The 15,194-nt window shown below is 39.2% G+C and overlaps 2 protein-coding genes across 2 annotated transcripts in view; both read left to right on the top strand.

Annotated features, from left to right (window-relative positions):
- Positions 1–4,841, top strand: part of ADAM9 (ADAM metallopeptidase domain 9) — a gene marked incomplete at both ends in the record, with an annotated part of 102,884 nt that extends 98,043 nt beyond the window's left edge. The window contains 2 exons of the mRNA XM_079726787.1: positions 2,730–2,797; positions 4,748–4,841. Coding sequence (XP_079582913.1) covers positions 2,730–2,797; positions 4,748–4,841 — 162 coding nt within the window. The remainder of the gene's footprint in view (positions 1–2,729; positions 2,798–4,747) is intronic.
- Positions 4,842–8,865: 4,024 nt separating this feature from the next.
- The window catches only part of ADAM32 (ADAM metallopeptidase domain 32), a gene marked incomplete at both ends in the record, with an annotated part of 184,245 nt that continues 177,916 nt past the window's right edge, over positions 8,866–15,194 (top strand). The window contains one exon of the mRNA XM_079726555.1: positions 8,866–8,923. Within this exon, the coding sequence (XP_079582681.1) occupies positions 8,866–8,923 (58 nt within the window). The remainder of the gene's footprint in view (positions 8,924–15,194) is intronic.

Genomic DNA, 15,194 nt, shown 5'->3' with positions numbered 1-15,194 from the left:
CTAGCAAACAGAATCCAACAGCACATTAAAAGGATCATACACCATGATGAAGTGGGATTTATCCCAGAATGCAAGGATTCTTCAATATACGCAAAACAATGTGATACATCATATTAACAAAGAAGAAAAACCATATGATCACCTCAAGAGATGCAGGAAAAGTTTTTGACAAAATTCAACACCGATTTATGATAAAAACTCTCCAGAAAGTGGGCATAGAGGTAACCTGCCTCAACATAATAAAGGCCATATATGACAAACCCACAGCAAACATCCTACTCAATGGCGAAAAACTGAAAGCATTTCTACTAGGATCAGGAACAAGACAAGGATGACCACTCTCGCCACTCTTATTCAACATAGTATTGGAAGTCCTAGCCACAGCAATCAGGGAAGAAAAAGAAAGAAAAGGAATACAAATTGGAGAAGAAGAAGTAAAACTGTCACTATTTGCTGATGACATAATACTATACATAGAATATTCTAAAGATGCCACTAGAAAACTACTACAACTAATCAGTGAATTTGGTAAGGTTGCAGGATACAAAGTTAATGCACAGAAATCTCTGGCATTCCTGTACACCAACAATGAAACATCAGAAAGGGAAATTAAGGAAACATTCCCATTTACCATTGCAACAAAAAGAATAAAATACCTAGGAATAAACCTGCCTAAGGAGGCAAAAGACTTGTACTCAGAAAACTATAAAACACTGATGAAAGAAATCAAAGATGACATAAACAGATGGAGAAATATACCATGTTCTTGAATTGGAAGAATCAATATTGTGAAAATGACTATACTACCCAAAGCAATCTACAGTCAGTGCAATCCCTATCAAACTACCAATGGCATTCTTCACAGAATTAGAACAAAAAATCTTACAATTCGTATGGAAATACAAAAGACCCCGAATGGCCAAAGCAATCTTGAGAAAGAAAAAGGGAGCTGGAGGAATCAGGCTCCCTGACTTCAGATTATACTACAAAGCTACAGTAATCAAGACAGTATGGTGCAGGCACAAAAACAGAAATACAGATCAATGCTACAGGATAGACTGCCCAGAGAAAAACCCACACACATATGGGCACCTAATTTATGACAAAGGAGGCAAGAACATACAATGGAGGAAAGACAGCCTCTTCAATAAGTGGTGCTGGGAAAACTGGACAGCTACATGTCAAAGAATGAAATTAGAACACTACCTAACACCATACACAAAAATAAACTCCAAATGGATTAAAGACTTAAAAGGAAGACCAGACACTATAAAACTTTTAGAGGAAAACATAGGTAAAGCACTTTGACATAAACCACAGCAAGATCTTTTTTGACCCACCTCCTAGAGTAACAGAAATAAAAACAAAAATAAACAAATGGGACTTAAAACCTTTTGCACAGCAAAGGAAACCATAAACAAGACAAAAACACAACCCTCAGAATGGGAGAAAATATTTGCAAATGAAACAACAGACAAAGGATTAATCTCCAAAATATACAAACAGCTCATGGAGCCCAATATCCAAAAACCAAACAATCCAGTTAAAAAATGGGCGGAAGACCTAAATAGACATTTCACCAAGGAAGACATATAGATGGCCAAGAGGCAGATAAAAAGATGCTCAACAGCATCATTTGCATTAGAGAAATGCAAATCAAAACTACAAGGAGATATCACCTCATGCCGGTCAGAATGGCCATTATCAAAAAAGCTAGAAACAATAAATGCTGGAAAGGGTGTGGTGAAAAGGGAACCCTCCTACACTGTTAGTGGGAATGTAAATTGATACAACCACTATGGAAAACGGTATGGAGTTTCCTTAAAAAACTACAAATAGAGCTACCATGTGACCCAGCAATCCCACTGCTGGGCATACACCCTGAGAAAACCATAATTCAAAAAGAGTCATGTACCAGAATGTCCATTGCAGCACTATTTACAACAGTGAGGACATGGAAGCAACCTAAGTGTCCATCAACAGATGAATGGATAAAGAAGATGTGGCACATAATATACAATGGAATATTACTCAGCCATAAAAAGAAACGAAATTGAGTTATTTGTAGTGAGGTGGATGGACCTATAGTCTGTCATAGAGTGACGTAAGTCAGAAAGAGAAAACAAATACCATATGCTAACGCATATATATGGAATCTAAAAAAAAAGGTACTGATGAACCTAGTTGCAGGGCAGGAATAAAGAGGTAGACATAGAGAATGGACTTGATGACATGGCGTGGGACGGCGAAGCTGGGGTGAGGTGAGAGTAGCATCGACATATACACTACCGAATGTAAAATAGTTGGCTGGTGGGAAGCAGCAGCATAGCACAGGGAGATCAGCTCGGTGCTTTGCGATGACCAAGAGGGGTGGGATAGGGAGGGTGGGAGGGAGACGCAAGAGGGAGGGAATATGGGGATATAGGTATGCATATGGCTGATTCGCTTTGTTGCGCAACAGAAACTAACACGGTATTGTGAAGCAATTATACTCCAACAAAGATCTATTAAAAAATATATACAAAATATATACAATCTTAAAAGAATTAAATATTCTATACTCAGTAGCAAAGACATGTTGAATAAGCAAAGTATTTTAAAATGTCAACATTATTAGTCATCTATTCATTGATTTTTAAATAGATTGATTACTTTTATATGGAAAATAAACTTTATAGAAAATATATTTGTGAGTGCACTGTGGTAATAACTTTTTGTTTCCTTTTTAGCCTATATATGCAAACAGATTTCCAGTACCAACTTATGCAGCCAAGCAGCCTCAGCAGTTTCCATCAAGGTCTGAAGTGAATTTGCTTAGATTACTTGACCAGAATAAAACCCAGGGTTAATGTCTAAATAGTTCCCTTGTATTTTTAATTTAATTTAGGACAAGGTATTTGTTGCTAACAGTTTAGATAGAACACAATTTGCAGAAAAACTTTTAAGAGCTTTTATATAAGTTTTGTCATATTAAATGCAGTGTCGGAATGAAATTTTAAAGAAGCCCAAACAAGACAGTCAACAGCTGCTGTAGCCTTTGGTGTCTGTAAGGTTCAGAAGCAACGACCTTTAAAATAACCAGCAATGTGAAATCAGATAGGCTGGACCAGCCTTCTTATTAGGAACAGCTAGAAAAAAGCTAGACAATATAAGAAAATATGTATTTCAAGGCATCAGAAAACTACCAAGGAAATGAGAGACTATGGGACTATGGTCCAGGAGAGGAAGGCAGTCCAGAGATAATCTCAGCTTTTGGGACCATTTTTCATCTTAGATTGTAAATATATACCTATTCTGAATGTGAGAAGATAGGAAGCTGAGGAGAGCTTTCAACAAACTCATAGGGACGAGGGGACAAAGACTGGAGCCCTGTCAAGGAGGTGGTACCCTGGCAAATATCCCAGTCTTTGTGTTGGGACCCTGGGGTAAGGGTGAATCAGACCCTCAACTTATTTCCTACAGTTATATATATATTTTTTAATGTTTGGCCCCCAGTTTAAAAAGCTAGGCATATAAGAAAAGAAAATGTGACTAAAACCAAGAAAAGCAGACTCAGAGGGTATGCAATTAGTATCAGAGATGGACTTTAAAGTAACTATGATGATTACATCACAGAATTAATAGTCAAGATTGAGAATTTCAGCACGAAACTAGATGTGCTGGACTTAAAAACCTAAAAGAAGAATTAAATGGAAATTCTAGAACTGAAAAACACAAGAAAAATAAAAGACTCAGTGGATGGGTATAACATCAGCAAGAAAGGAGAAAATTTATTATAACATTTTGCATCACATAAAATACATCTCACCCCTCCCACGCCGCGAAAGTCCTCCAATTACAATTGAATTGCACACTGAGTAGTATCCTCAAGTATAATCTTTAATATGTAGTGAGAGTGTACTGAAATCCACCTGAACATCAGGAGCAGAATATATAAATGTGAGACACATACTCACCAGGTAAAGTTCTAGTATGTTATTGGAATAGAGGTATACTAGAATTGGATGAAGAAGTTAAAGAAGGGTATCCACAGGTTAAAGCATGAGAACTGAGAAGGACTGGTATAGAAGTCATAGCAGGTTTAATTCTCAGAGTGGAAATTATATTTGAGAGACCTGGAATTCCAGCTCTATATATGTATGTAAGGTTTATACTTAGTTGTGATTTGCTCCCCTTAAATCCTAACAGTACAAGAGGTGCTTAATTCACATAGTATCTTCACTTGTCTTTTACAATTTGTCTTTTCTATTTCATGTACTGTCCTTTTTTTTTTTTTTTTTTGCGGTATGCGGCCCTCTCACTGCTGTGGCCTCTCCCATTGCGGAGCACAGGCTCCGGATGTGCAGGCTCAGCGGCCATGGCTCACGGGCCCAGCCGCTCCGCGGCATGTGGGATCTTCCTGGACTGGGGCACGAACCCGTGTCCCCTGCATCGGCAGGCGGACTCTCAACCACTGCGCCACCAGGGAAGCCCCTCATGTACTGTCCTTTTTAAAAAACATATATACCAGAACCTTTGTACATTGTTGATTATACACTAGCATGACTTTAAGGTAGTTACTCCATTTTAGGCTCCGATTGGAGACTTTTAACCATTACATATCCGATTCGTAATGATCTCAGAATATAAGGTACCCTTAAGAATTGTCAGTGATGTCAAGAATGGTGTTATGTTGGGCTTGTAATTAAGGTAGCATTATTTCATACAGTTGAAACATACGATTAACTGTCTTTCTTCCCCCTCACAGGCCACCTCCACCACAACCGAAAGTATCATCTCAGGGAACTTTAATTCCTGCTCGTCCTGCTCCTCCACCTCCTTTATATAGTTCCCTCACTTGATTGTTTTTTTTTTTTAACCTTTCATTTTGCAGACATCTTCAGGGAACTGAGCTAATACTTTTTTTTTTCCTGATATTTTCTTGAAAAACCTTTCTTCCTGCTGCAATTATGAATGAAAACAAAATACCACCAAACAAACTTTATTAATACAGAAAAACAGAACTTGAGTAGTGGGAAATGAGAATCAGAAGAAATGCAGTAAAGCCAGGGAATTTAGAATAACATTTTCATTTCCATTACTGAATACATTTTATTCGGTCATCTGTGAGGTTAATGCACCTGACATGGATTATGTTATTTGAACACATTATTGTAATGATTCTCAAATTAACTGTATTGGTTTAAGTTTTGTCATTATGTGCTTAAATGTAATTCTGAATTTTGACCTTAGTTATCATTAATGTAGTTTCTGATTGAACATGTAATTATCTAATACCTGTGAAAACTAATTAGCTGTCAATTAATATCTAATATTTTTAATCTTGCACAGACTAATAATCATCACACCCTAGAATTTTGTGTATCTCATTCACTACATGAATAAAGGAATACTCTGTCTTCAGAAGAATGCACAAAATACAGAATTAAGATATCATAATATAAATTTAAAAGTGCAAAAGCACACTAAAAGTGTGTATGTGTATACTTACACACAGTTATTATCTTCCATTTTAATGAACATTCTATGGATATATGATTCTATGGATTCTATGGATAATAGATTCTGTGGATCTATCTATGGATAATGAATATTAGAAAAGTTAATTTAATAATAGAATTTCTATTATGAATCATGTTAAAGCATAGCATCCTTTTACAATAGCATTATTTTAAATTATAAACTTTAAGGTACGAAGTATTTAATAGAACTAATCAGATACGCTGTTGATTCTTGGCTGTAATAAAAAGCAGGAACAATTATAATATCTTCAATCAATTGAGCTATCATAAAACCACTTGAGAATTTCATAAGCACTTTAATTTTAAGTCCAAAACCTGAAACTTCAAAGATTGCTATTAATATAATTTAGAATGTTTACATTTACTAAGGTGTGCTTGATAATGTCTCTGTTGACACTAATATTTTTAAAGAAATTAGGCTGGAGAATGAAGGAAGAAAAAGTTTTCTTAGATAAGTGCAAAAAAGTTAGTGGTATCTCTGAGTTATTGTCCCAGCTATGATAAAAAATGAATTTTTACTGTGGAAGAAATGGTATGAATGATAAAAATTTAAGCACCTAAATTTTTTTGGTAATTTTTCATAATAAAGTTTATTAATAAGTTTATTAACTGAATTTCTTTAGTTTTTAAAAAAATTTTGGTTTGTGTATACATACGTATACAAACATAAGATTTACAATAAATAAAATACTTGAAATTCTGATTTGTGTTGCCCAGTAATTTCTTAAATACTCTGCTATTTATAACCTTATTAATTAAAACATTATACTAGTTTTAGGTAAAACTACTAATCAAACGTTTACAGATACTATCTCACTAATTTTCCAGACTTCTGCCAAATTGTGAATAGTGGCTTTTTGTTAAAAAGAAAAACAGATTGGTTTTGAAGAAGACACATATCTGTCTTCTGAAGATGGTACATTATTTTAACAATCAGGTACATATTAGAAATTGTAAACAGTCCCAAATAAAGATTCTTCATTTCAATTTAAATCTCTGAATGAATTAATATACGACCAAAAGTGTTTGTGTTTGTCACTGAGATAGTCCCACAGTTTTTTCACAGCTTTGCAATTGTCATTCATATCACTGAAATTTCACAGCTGGTAATATATTAACTATGCAACTTAAAACTTTTTTCAGAATTAGATAATTCCTTGGATCTTTGAATATTTAGAAAGTTTTTCTAAAAGACTGTTGATCAGTCTGAACTTCTTTTGCTTTTATGTATATTTTTACATATTTTATATTTTTTTCACTTAGGTTTGTCCTTGATTTATCTTGGATTCTTACTAAAAATTGTAAAATTTCTTGGTCATAGATGCCACTTAAAAATTTGAAAATATTAAAGGTATTCTTTGCCATCTGCTAAAGATGTTTTAATAATCAAGGATAAATTGTATGTAACTTTGGTGTCGCTGTATGACTGTGTTCACAAGCTTATTACCTTGTTCGAGGTATTGCATTTTCCCTTTCTATCAGGCAGCTGCCTGGGTCTCTAACCATATAGTAAAACATGATCTAGGTTTTCTAAGCACAGATCAGATTTTATTAAATTCTATAAATGTTTACTGAAACTCTACCATCTTGCAGGTACCACAGTAGGTCATTAGGTCCTGCGATATATAAGCTCTGGATGAGACATGTCTCCCATTATAGAGAGAGCCATATACACAAGTAAGAATGACATAAAGTCTGCTTTTTAAAAGATTTAAACAGGAAAGGTTGCGGAGAAGGAAATGACAAAGAAGTGAAATAACTGGAAATTCATTCAAAGTACTTACCACTAATTAACAAGTCTAAGCATTTACTGTAACGGTTCTAATGCTGTGAAGCAAGATGAAACCGGCTTTTGGCTCGACTACCCCCTAAAAGAAGTGTTAGTCTAGCATTTGTTGTTCCTGTTGAGATGCAAGCTATGCGTATACAGTTGACCCTTGAACCACGTGGGTTTAAACTGCACAGATCCACTTACAAGCTTCTTTTTTTTTCCAATAAAAATACAGTGGCACTCCATATCTGCAGGTTCACATCCGTAGATTCAACCAACCGCAAGTGGCAAATAGTTCAGTATCCATGGTTGGTTGAATCTGCAGGTACGGAAATCAGAGGGCCAACATCGGGACTTGAGCATCTGGGGATTTTGGTATTCACAGTGGGTCCTGGAATCAATCTCCCCGTGGATACCGAGAGGCCAGTTGTATTTTTGTTGCCGTGTTTATGCTCATGATATTCTTTTGCAGGCTTAGATTACCCTGTTGAAATCCTATGCATTCATAAAATCACATCTCAACTGTGAGTTTAGATGTGGTGATTCCCCAAATGAACTTTTCTGTGCTACCACGGGACCTTTTAGTTTGTATCTGCCGTTCTGTTAATTGGTGTGAGAGATTAACTCATTTTTGGGGATTTGAAAAGAATTAAAGGATAGTGCATGTACGTAGAGACTGGGGGGTGAGGGAGGGAGGAGGCATTGCAGTCCAAGGTAATAAGGCAATTTTCATTCAGGAAAGACCAGAAGTCATAAGTAGTCCTAGCACTGGGGATAGAAGAAAAGAGGCAGCAGCCTGGGCTCCGAATTTAGAAAATTTTGAATACTATGTTGAGGAATTCGGCTAGAATTTTCTCCTGGAACATATGTACTGTAATTATGGGCAAAAATCTTGTCCATTTCATTCATTACATGAATGAATGAATATTTATTGTACTAAGAAGTTACTGAACAAGAGCAGGCCATCACATGAATTTTAGCTAACGGTTTGGGGAGAGCCTTTTTGATTGGAGGAAAAAGTAGACACAGCCTGGTTACAAGGTGTATTTGGGCAGTGGGTATGGAAAAAAACCATAGCAGGTACTTTGCGAAGATACCAAAATCTACTCACTTTTCCCTTTCTTGGAATCGTTTTAAAATCTATCTGGATTTTTGTTGTTGTTGTTTTAATTAAAAAACCTCAGCTTTAGGAAATATGAATGTAATTCGTGTGTGTTTGTGCGTATGCGCATAGTTTTAAATTCAGCAAGTAGTGTCTGATACAAAACAGTGCACAATAAATGTTACCACATGAAGCGTAAAGTTTGTGGGGGACAATGACCGCGACGGAGAGGGCTGGCGTGGTAGAGGACCTCCAGACAACTGGCCATCGGGTAGAGCGGGCTGCTGGGTAAAGAGCTCCCTGCGGACCCGGACGCACGACTATAAAGGGGGCGTGCCCTACAGGCGATTGGTGGACGGGGCGCTGAGTACCGGGCGCTCCGGTAGGTGCCGCAGTCTCGCGAGAACGCCGCTCACGGACGGCCAACGGCAATAGGGCTCAAGTCTCCGCTGGAAGGCAGGGGTCACGAAATGTTCCGCCTAATGATGTTGCTAGCGGGGCTCCGTGGCTTGCTAACGTCAAGACCCGGTAAGCCCGAGGGTGCCCTGTTTGTTACTCCGGTAGGGGGAGGAGGAAGATTTTTCTTTTCCTTCTTCCCACGCGTACCTGCTTGGGTCAAACTGCGCCTCGACTCGACTGAAAACTCGGCGCCCTTCCCTGCTTTTAGGTTTCTTTTGCCAGTCAGGAAAGCGGGCCGTTTTTAGCCGCTCCGTAGGGATACAGAACTGAGTCACGAGAGAGGAAGATACTTTTAATAAGCTCAAGGACTAAATCTCTGATTCTCTGACTCTCTGAATCTGGGTTTGGGGCAGCCATTTTTTGTAGGTCTGTTAGGCACTCACAAAACTACCTCAATTTCTTGCGCTCAGAAGCACCCCAGAAACTTCATGAACTCTACTCAAACTCCAGAAAACTGCGTCTCCTCAGATATCATCTGTTCCAGTATAATTTGTCCTGCATTCAATAACTTGTCCTGCAACACCAAAAAAATATTCGATTGCTGACATTGTGACAATACGGGGAACGGTTACAGAGAATCCTCAAAATTTTAAAATATATTAAGGGGGGATTTAGATGCAAGTAAAATTTTAAGATATGTTCTTATTTTCCTTCCCTTTTTATACACTGTTCTGAATCTTCCCATTCTGTGTCAGTACATGGAATATCTTGTCTTCTCCTCCCCCATCTGCATAGTGTTCTGTGGCTTGGAGGTACCACAATTTATCAGCCAGTTCTCTTATTAAAGGACTATTCGATTGTTTCCAGTCATTTTGCTGTTACATGCTACACTGCTGAACTCGGACGGCACCCCCCGTTCCCCCCACAAAATACCCTAGACCGGGTGGCTTAAACAACAGAGATTTATTTTCTCACAGTTCTGGAGGCAGGAAGCCTGAAATCAGGGTGCTCTCCTAGTGGGGCTCTGGTGAGGTCTCTCTTCCTGGCTAGTAGACCGTTCCCTTCTTGCTGTGTACTCACGTGACCTCGTCTTTGTGAGCAGAGAGAAAGAGCAAACTCACTTGTCTCTTCTTACAAAGGCGTGAAACCCATCGTGAGAGATCCATCTTCATGATCTCATCTAACCCTGATTACCTCCCAAAGATCCCATTGCTAAATACCATCACATTGGGGGTTAGGGCTTCAATAGGAAAGCTGGGGGGGGGACACACCTTCACCATAACACCTGCAACATTTAAATACAGTGTTTCTGAAACTTTTCGGAATGTTTCTTTCAGCAAAGAAATGAACAAAAATGTAACAATTATTGAAGTTCTCAGAGAGCTTTTATGTTTTGCTTATATTCGTCAGTATTTGTCATATTAGAAATTAATGTAGAAATTTAAGAATTTTTATTAATTCGTTAAAAAATAACAGTAATGTTACTGAACTCAGGTTTGGCTGCTCGTGGCTCGAAAGCCAGTACTGGAGAGACAGGTATTGGTAGGAAAGGAAAGGTTGCTTCATTCAGGAGGCTGGCCACCTGGGGAGAAGGTAGATGCGTGTCCCAAAACCAGCTTGGTTGTTGATCAGGGGGCAAGAGCTTTGAAAGGGGAGTTTCAGGGATGTATAGGCAGAGGGAGGGGGCTACGACCTGCAGAACAGCACAGTCGGCTCCCGCAGTCATGAAATTGGTCATGTGGTGGTCTGATCAGTGTCATCTTGATTATTTTAAGTTCAGTTAATCTTCAGTTCCAGGGTTGGTTCCCATTTCCTTGAGGCCAGTTCTTGGAATTGTGCAAGATGGAGCAGCTTATGTCTTGGCTGCAGTCTGGTCATCATGTAGTTAACTTCTCCCACCTGGTGAGGGTTTCAGTGTCTGAAAAACAGCTCAAAGGACATGGCTCAGAATATTATCTATAGCTCTTGAAGAGGAGCTAAAGGTCCTTGACTTTGTTTAGTGGCTAAACTATTATTATTGTGTCTTGTTTGACTGCTTTCCTTTGGTTCTGCATTTTTTTTTCACTCCTCTGATTGAATTTATTCTTTGACTAAAGTTTTTCTACAGACAAGAGGCAGGCAGAGGACACTGGGTGGGTGGGTGGGGGGTCTGTCCTGGGAAAGCCCCATAGGGTCCCGCTCAATTACAGTAATAGACCTATTATATGTTAACGTAACACATTTAAAAAATAAAAACTGTATTTTCCAAAATAAAGAATTTAGAGTGGCATTGTTTTATATTTTTGTGAATCTCTTTAAGGTTTGGTTTAATAGATGACAGCTAGATTCTCATATCTACTTCTGCATTCAGTCTGTTGCCAAATGTTTTGTTTGAAGTATATGAAAAAAATCCAGCTTATGTAGTTGGAAAAGGGAGTAGTTTATGAGCCTTTTCAGGTAATTACCAGTATTCCTCTTTGGATACTGCACCAAATACACACTTGATAAATGGTAAAGTTTAGTTGCAATGTGGAATCTAAAACATATCAATGAATTTTTCTTAATATGTTATGTTAAAATCCATTGGTCTGGGCTTCCCTGGTGGCGCAGTGGTTGAGAGTCCGCCTGCCGATGCAGGGGACACGGGTTCATGCCCCGGTCTGGGAAGATCCCACATGCCGCGGAGCGGCTGGGCCCGTGAGCCACGGCCGCTGAGCCTGCGCGTCTGGAGCCTGTGCTCCGCAACGGGAGAGGCCACAACAGTGAGAGGCCCGCGTACAGCAAAAAAAAAAAAAAAAAAAAAAAAAAAAAAAAAAAAAAAAAAAAAAAATCCATTGGTCTGTTTTGAACTTTAATGGATATTTTACCCATCTGTTTTTTTTAATGCATTACCTTTGTTTTTTTCTTTTTTAACATCTTTATTGGAGTATAATTGCTTTACAAAGGTGTGTCAGTTTCTGCTTTATAACAAAGTGAATCAGCTATACATATACGTATATCCCCATATCTCCTCCCTCTTGTGTTTCCCTCCCACCCTCCCTATCCCACCCCTCTAGGTGGTCGCAAAGCACCGAGCTGATCTCCCTGTTTTACATTTGGTAGTGTATATATGTCAATGCCACTCTCTCACTTCGTCCCAGCTTACCCTTCCCCCTCCCCGCGTCCTCAAGTCCATTTTCTACGTCTGCGTGTATATTCCTGTCCTGCCCCTAGGTTCTTCAGAACCAATATATTTTTTTTTAGATTCCATACATATGTGTTAGCATATGGTATTTGTTTTTCTCTTTCTGACTTACTTCACTCTGTATGACAGACTCTAGGTCCATCCACCTCACTACAAATAATTCAGTTTTGTTTCTTTTTATGGCTGAGTAATATTCCATTGTATATATGTGCCACATCTTCTTTATACCTTTGTTTTAAAATTATTTTAAATTGTAAAATATACAAAACATAAAATTTACCATCTTCAACCATTTTAAAAACGAATAAACTTTATTTTTTAGAGTGTTTCAGGTTCATAGCAAAACTGAGAGAAAGGTACAGAGATTTCTCACATACCCCTGTCCCCACACATGTACAATCTCTGCTATAGACATCCTGCTCCACAGTGGTATGTGTGTTAGAATTGATGATCCCACACTGGTACATCATTATCACCCCAAATCTATAGTTTACCTTAGGGTTCACTCTTGGTGTTTTACATTCTATGGAATTTGACAAATATATAATGACATGTACCCCCCAGAGTAGTTTTGCAGCCCTAAAAATCCTCTGTGCTTCATCTGTTCTTCTCTCCCTTTCCCCTAAGTCTGGGCAACCACTGATCTTTTTACTGTCTCCATAGTTTTACCTTTTCCAGAATGTCATATAGTTGGAATTGAATCTTACAGTGTGTTGCCTTTTTCAGATTGGCTTCTTTCACTTAGTAATATGCATTTATGGTTCTTCCATGTCTTTCCAGGGCTGCATAGCTAATTTCTTTTTAGCAGTGAGTGATATTCCATTGTCTGTATATCCCAGTTTACTTATCCATTTACCTACTAAAAGACATCTTGGTTGCTTTCAAGTTTTGACAGGTATGAACAAAGCTACCATAAATATCTGTGCGCAAGTTTTTGTGTGGACATAAGTTTTCAACTCCTTTGGGTGAATACCAAGGAGTGCTATTGCTGGATCATACGGTAAGGATATGTTTAGTTTTTAAAATTAGTGTCTTTTTGTTTCAGTACGAAGAACTCTCTTTAACATTTCTTGTGAGGCCATTTCTAGTGGTGATGGACTCTAACTTTTTTTAGGAAATTCTTTATCTCTCCTTCAATTCTGAAGGACAGCTTTGCTGGGTATGGTATCCTTAGGTGGAATTTTCTTTCTTTCAGTACATTGAATATACTACTATCCCACTCCATTCTGGCCTGCAAGATTTCTGCTGAAAAATCCACTGATAGTCTCATGGGAGTTCCCTTGTACATAACAAATTGTGTTTCTCTTGCTGCTTTTTTTCGGGGAGGGGGGTACGCGGGCCTCTCACTGTCGTGGCCTCTCCAGTCGCGGAGCACAGGCTCCGGACGCACAGACTCAGCGGCCATGGCTCACGGGCCCAGCCGCTCCACGGCATGCGGGATCCTCCTGGACCGGGGCACGAACCCGTGTCCCCTGCATCGGCAGGTGGAGTGAGCTGTGTTTTATGGTTTGTTTCTAGTGAATAAAATGTGGTCAGGATGATGGGATGTCTCTTGTGAGATTAGGATACAGAAAGACTGTGTCTTTTGTCCTGGGTGCCCGCTTTCAGTCTCTCTTTTTCTGAGCCCTTGTTCTGAGGGAAGCAAGTTGTCATATTGTGAGTAACCTTATGGAGAGGCCTGTGTGGCATGGAACTGAGCTTTCTCATTAATAGCCTGGAAAGACCCAACGCCTGCCAACAGCTAAGTGCATGAGCTTTGAAGTGGATCCTATGCTAGTCAAGCCTTGAAATGGTTGTAGCCCTGGCCTACAATTTGACTGTAGCTTTGTGAGAGACACTGAGCCAGGGGCATTCAGTTAAGCTGTGCCCAGATACCTGACCTAAGGACACTAGTGATTAATAAATATTCACTATTTTAAGCTGCTAAATTTTGGGATAATTTGTTATGCAGCAATAGATAACTAACACACCATTCTTTAGCCTATTCTCAACATAAAGTTTTCTTGTTAAAATCTAAGTCAGCTCATGTCCGCCCTCTGCTCAAAATCTTTCAATGGTTTCTTATCTCACCAAGAATAAAAATTAAAGTGCTAACTCTGACCTGTAATGCCCTACAGGATCTCAGCAGCTTGTCTCCTCTCTGGCCTCACCCCTTACTCTCTTCCTCACTGCTCATGCTACTCCAGCCACAGTAGCTCCCTTGCTGCTTTTCAAACATGCCAGGCAGTTCCTCCCAAAGACCTTTACGCTTGATACTTTTTCTTCCTGGGATGGTCTGCCAAAGATATTCATTTGTTCCCCTCCTCACCTTTGTCAGTTCTTTGCCCAGATGCCATCTTCTCAGTGAGCCCTATTTAAAACAGAACTTCACCTTCATCAGCCTCTGTTCTAGCATATGATTCTATGGGCTGGTGGGGCTGTTGTTCTGGTTTGGACTGGCTTATGTAATCTGTGGCTCATCGGTGCTCTTTCCTGGATCTGTCATCAGCTCCTGAGTTGGTTGGCAGCTGGATGATCCAGATGGTCTCACACACTGGTCTGTCTGTTCGACTGTGTTCAGCTAGGGTCCCTTGGCTCCCTTTCACATAGTCTCTCACCCTCCTGTAGGCCAGCTCAGGCTTGTTTACATGTGGTTTCAGGATTCCAAGGCAGTGAGAGGGCAAGCCACAGTGCACAAGCACTTTTCAGGTTTGCTTCTGTTACATTTGCTATTGTCTAATTGACCAAAGTAAGTTACATGGCTAAGTCTAGAGTTAGTCCCTAAGAAGTATACCAATGGGAAAGAATACTTTCTATTGTATCTATCACATCTGATTTCTGTTTTAGAGTTTTTCTAGAATCTCTCAACAATGATCACACTTCCATCGTTAGCTTATCTTCCAGAAAATTATTTGAGACCTCTTAGCTGATGATAGCACCTTTCCTTTGTCTACTTTTAGAGGGTTTTCACTGAGAGAAGAGGTAAACATGTAGTGAGTTAGCCACCTTTAATCATAAATCATATTATGGATGTTAATCCTTTGGCTTTTTTTTTTTTTTTTTGCGGTACACGGGCCTCTCACTGTTGTGGCCTCTCCCGTTGCGGAGCACAGGCTCCGGACGCGCAGGCTCAGCGGCCATGGCTCATGGGCCCAGCCGCTCCATGGCATGTGGGATCCTCCCGGACTGGGGCACGAACCCATGTACCCTGCATCGGCAGGCGGACTCTCAACCACTGCGCCACCAGGGAAGCCCAAT

Source organism: Hyperoodon ampullatus, assembly GCF_949752795.1.
Source record: "Hyperoodon ampullatus genome assembly, chromosome: 20".
Classification (NCBI taxonomy): domain Eukaryota; kingdom Metazoa; phylum Chordata; class Mammalia; order Artiodactyla; family Ziphiidae; genus Hyperoodon; species Hyperoodon ampullatus.
The sequence above is the reverse complement of the archived record's forward strand: the minus strand, read 5'-3'. Positions and strand labels throughout refer to the sequence as shown.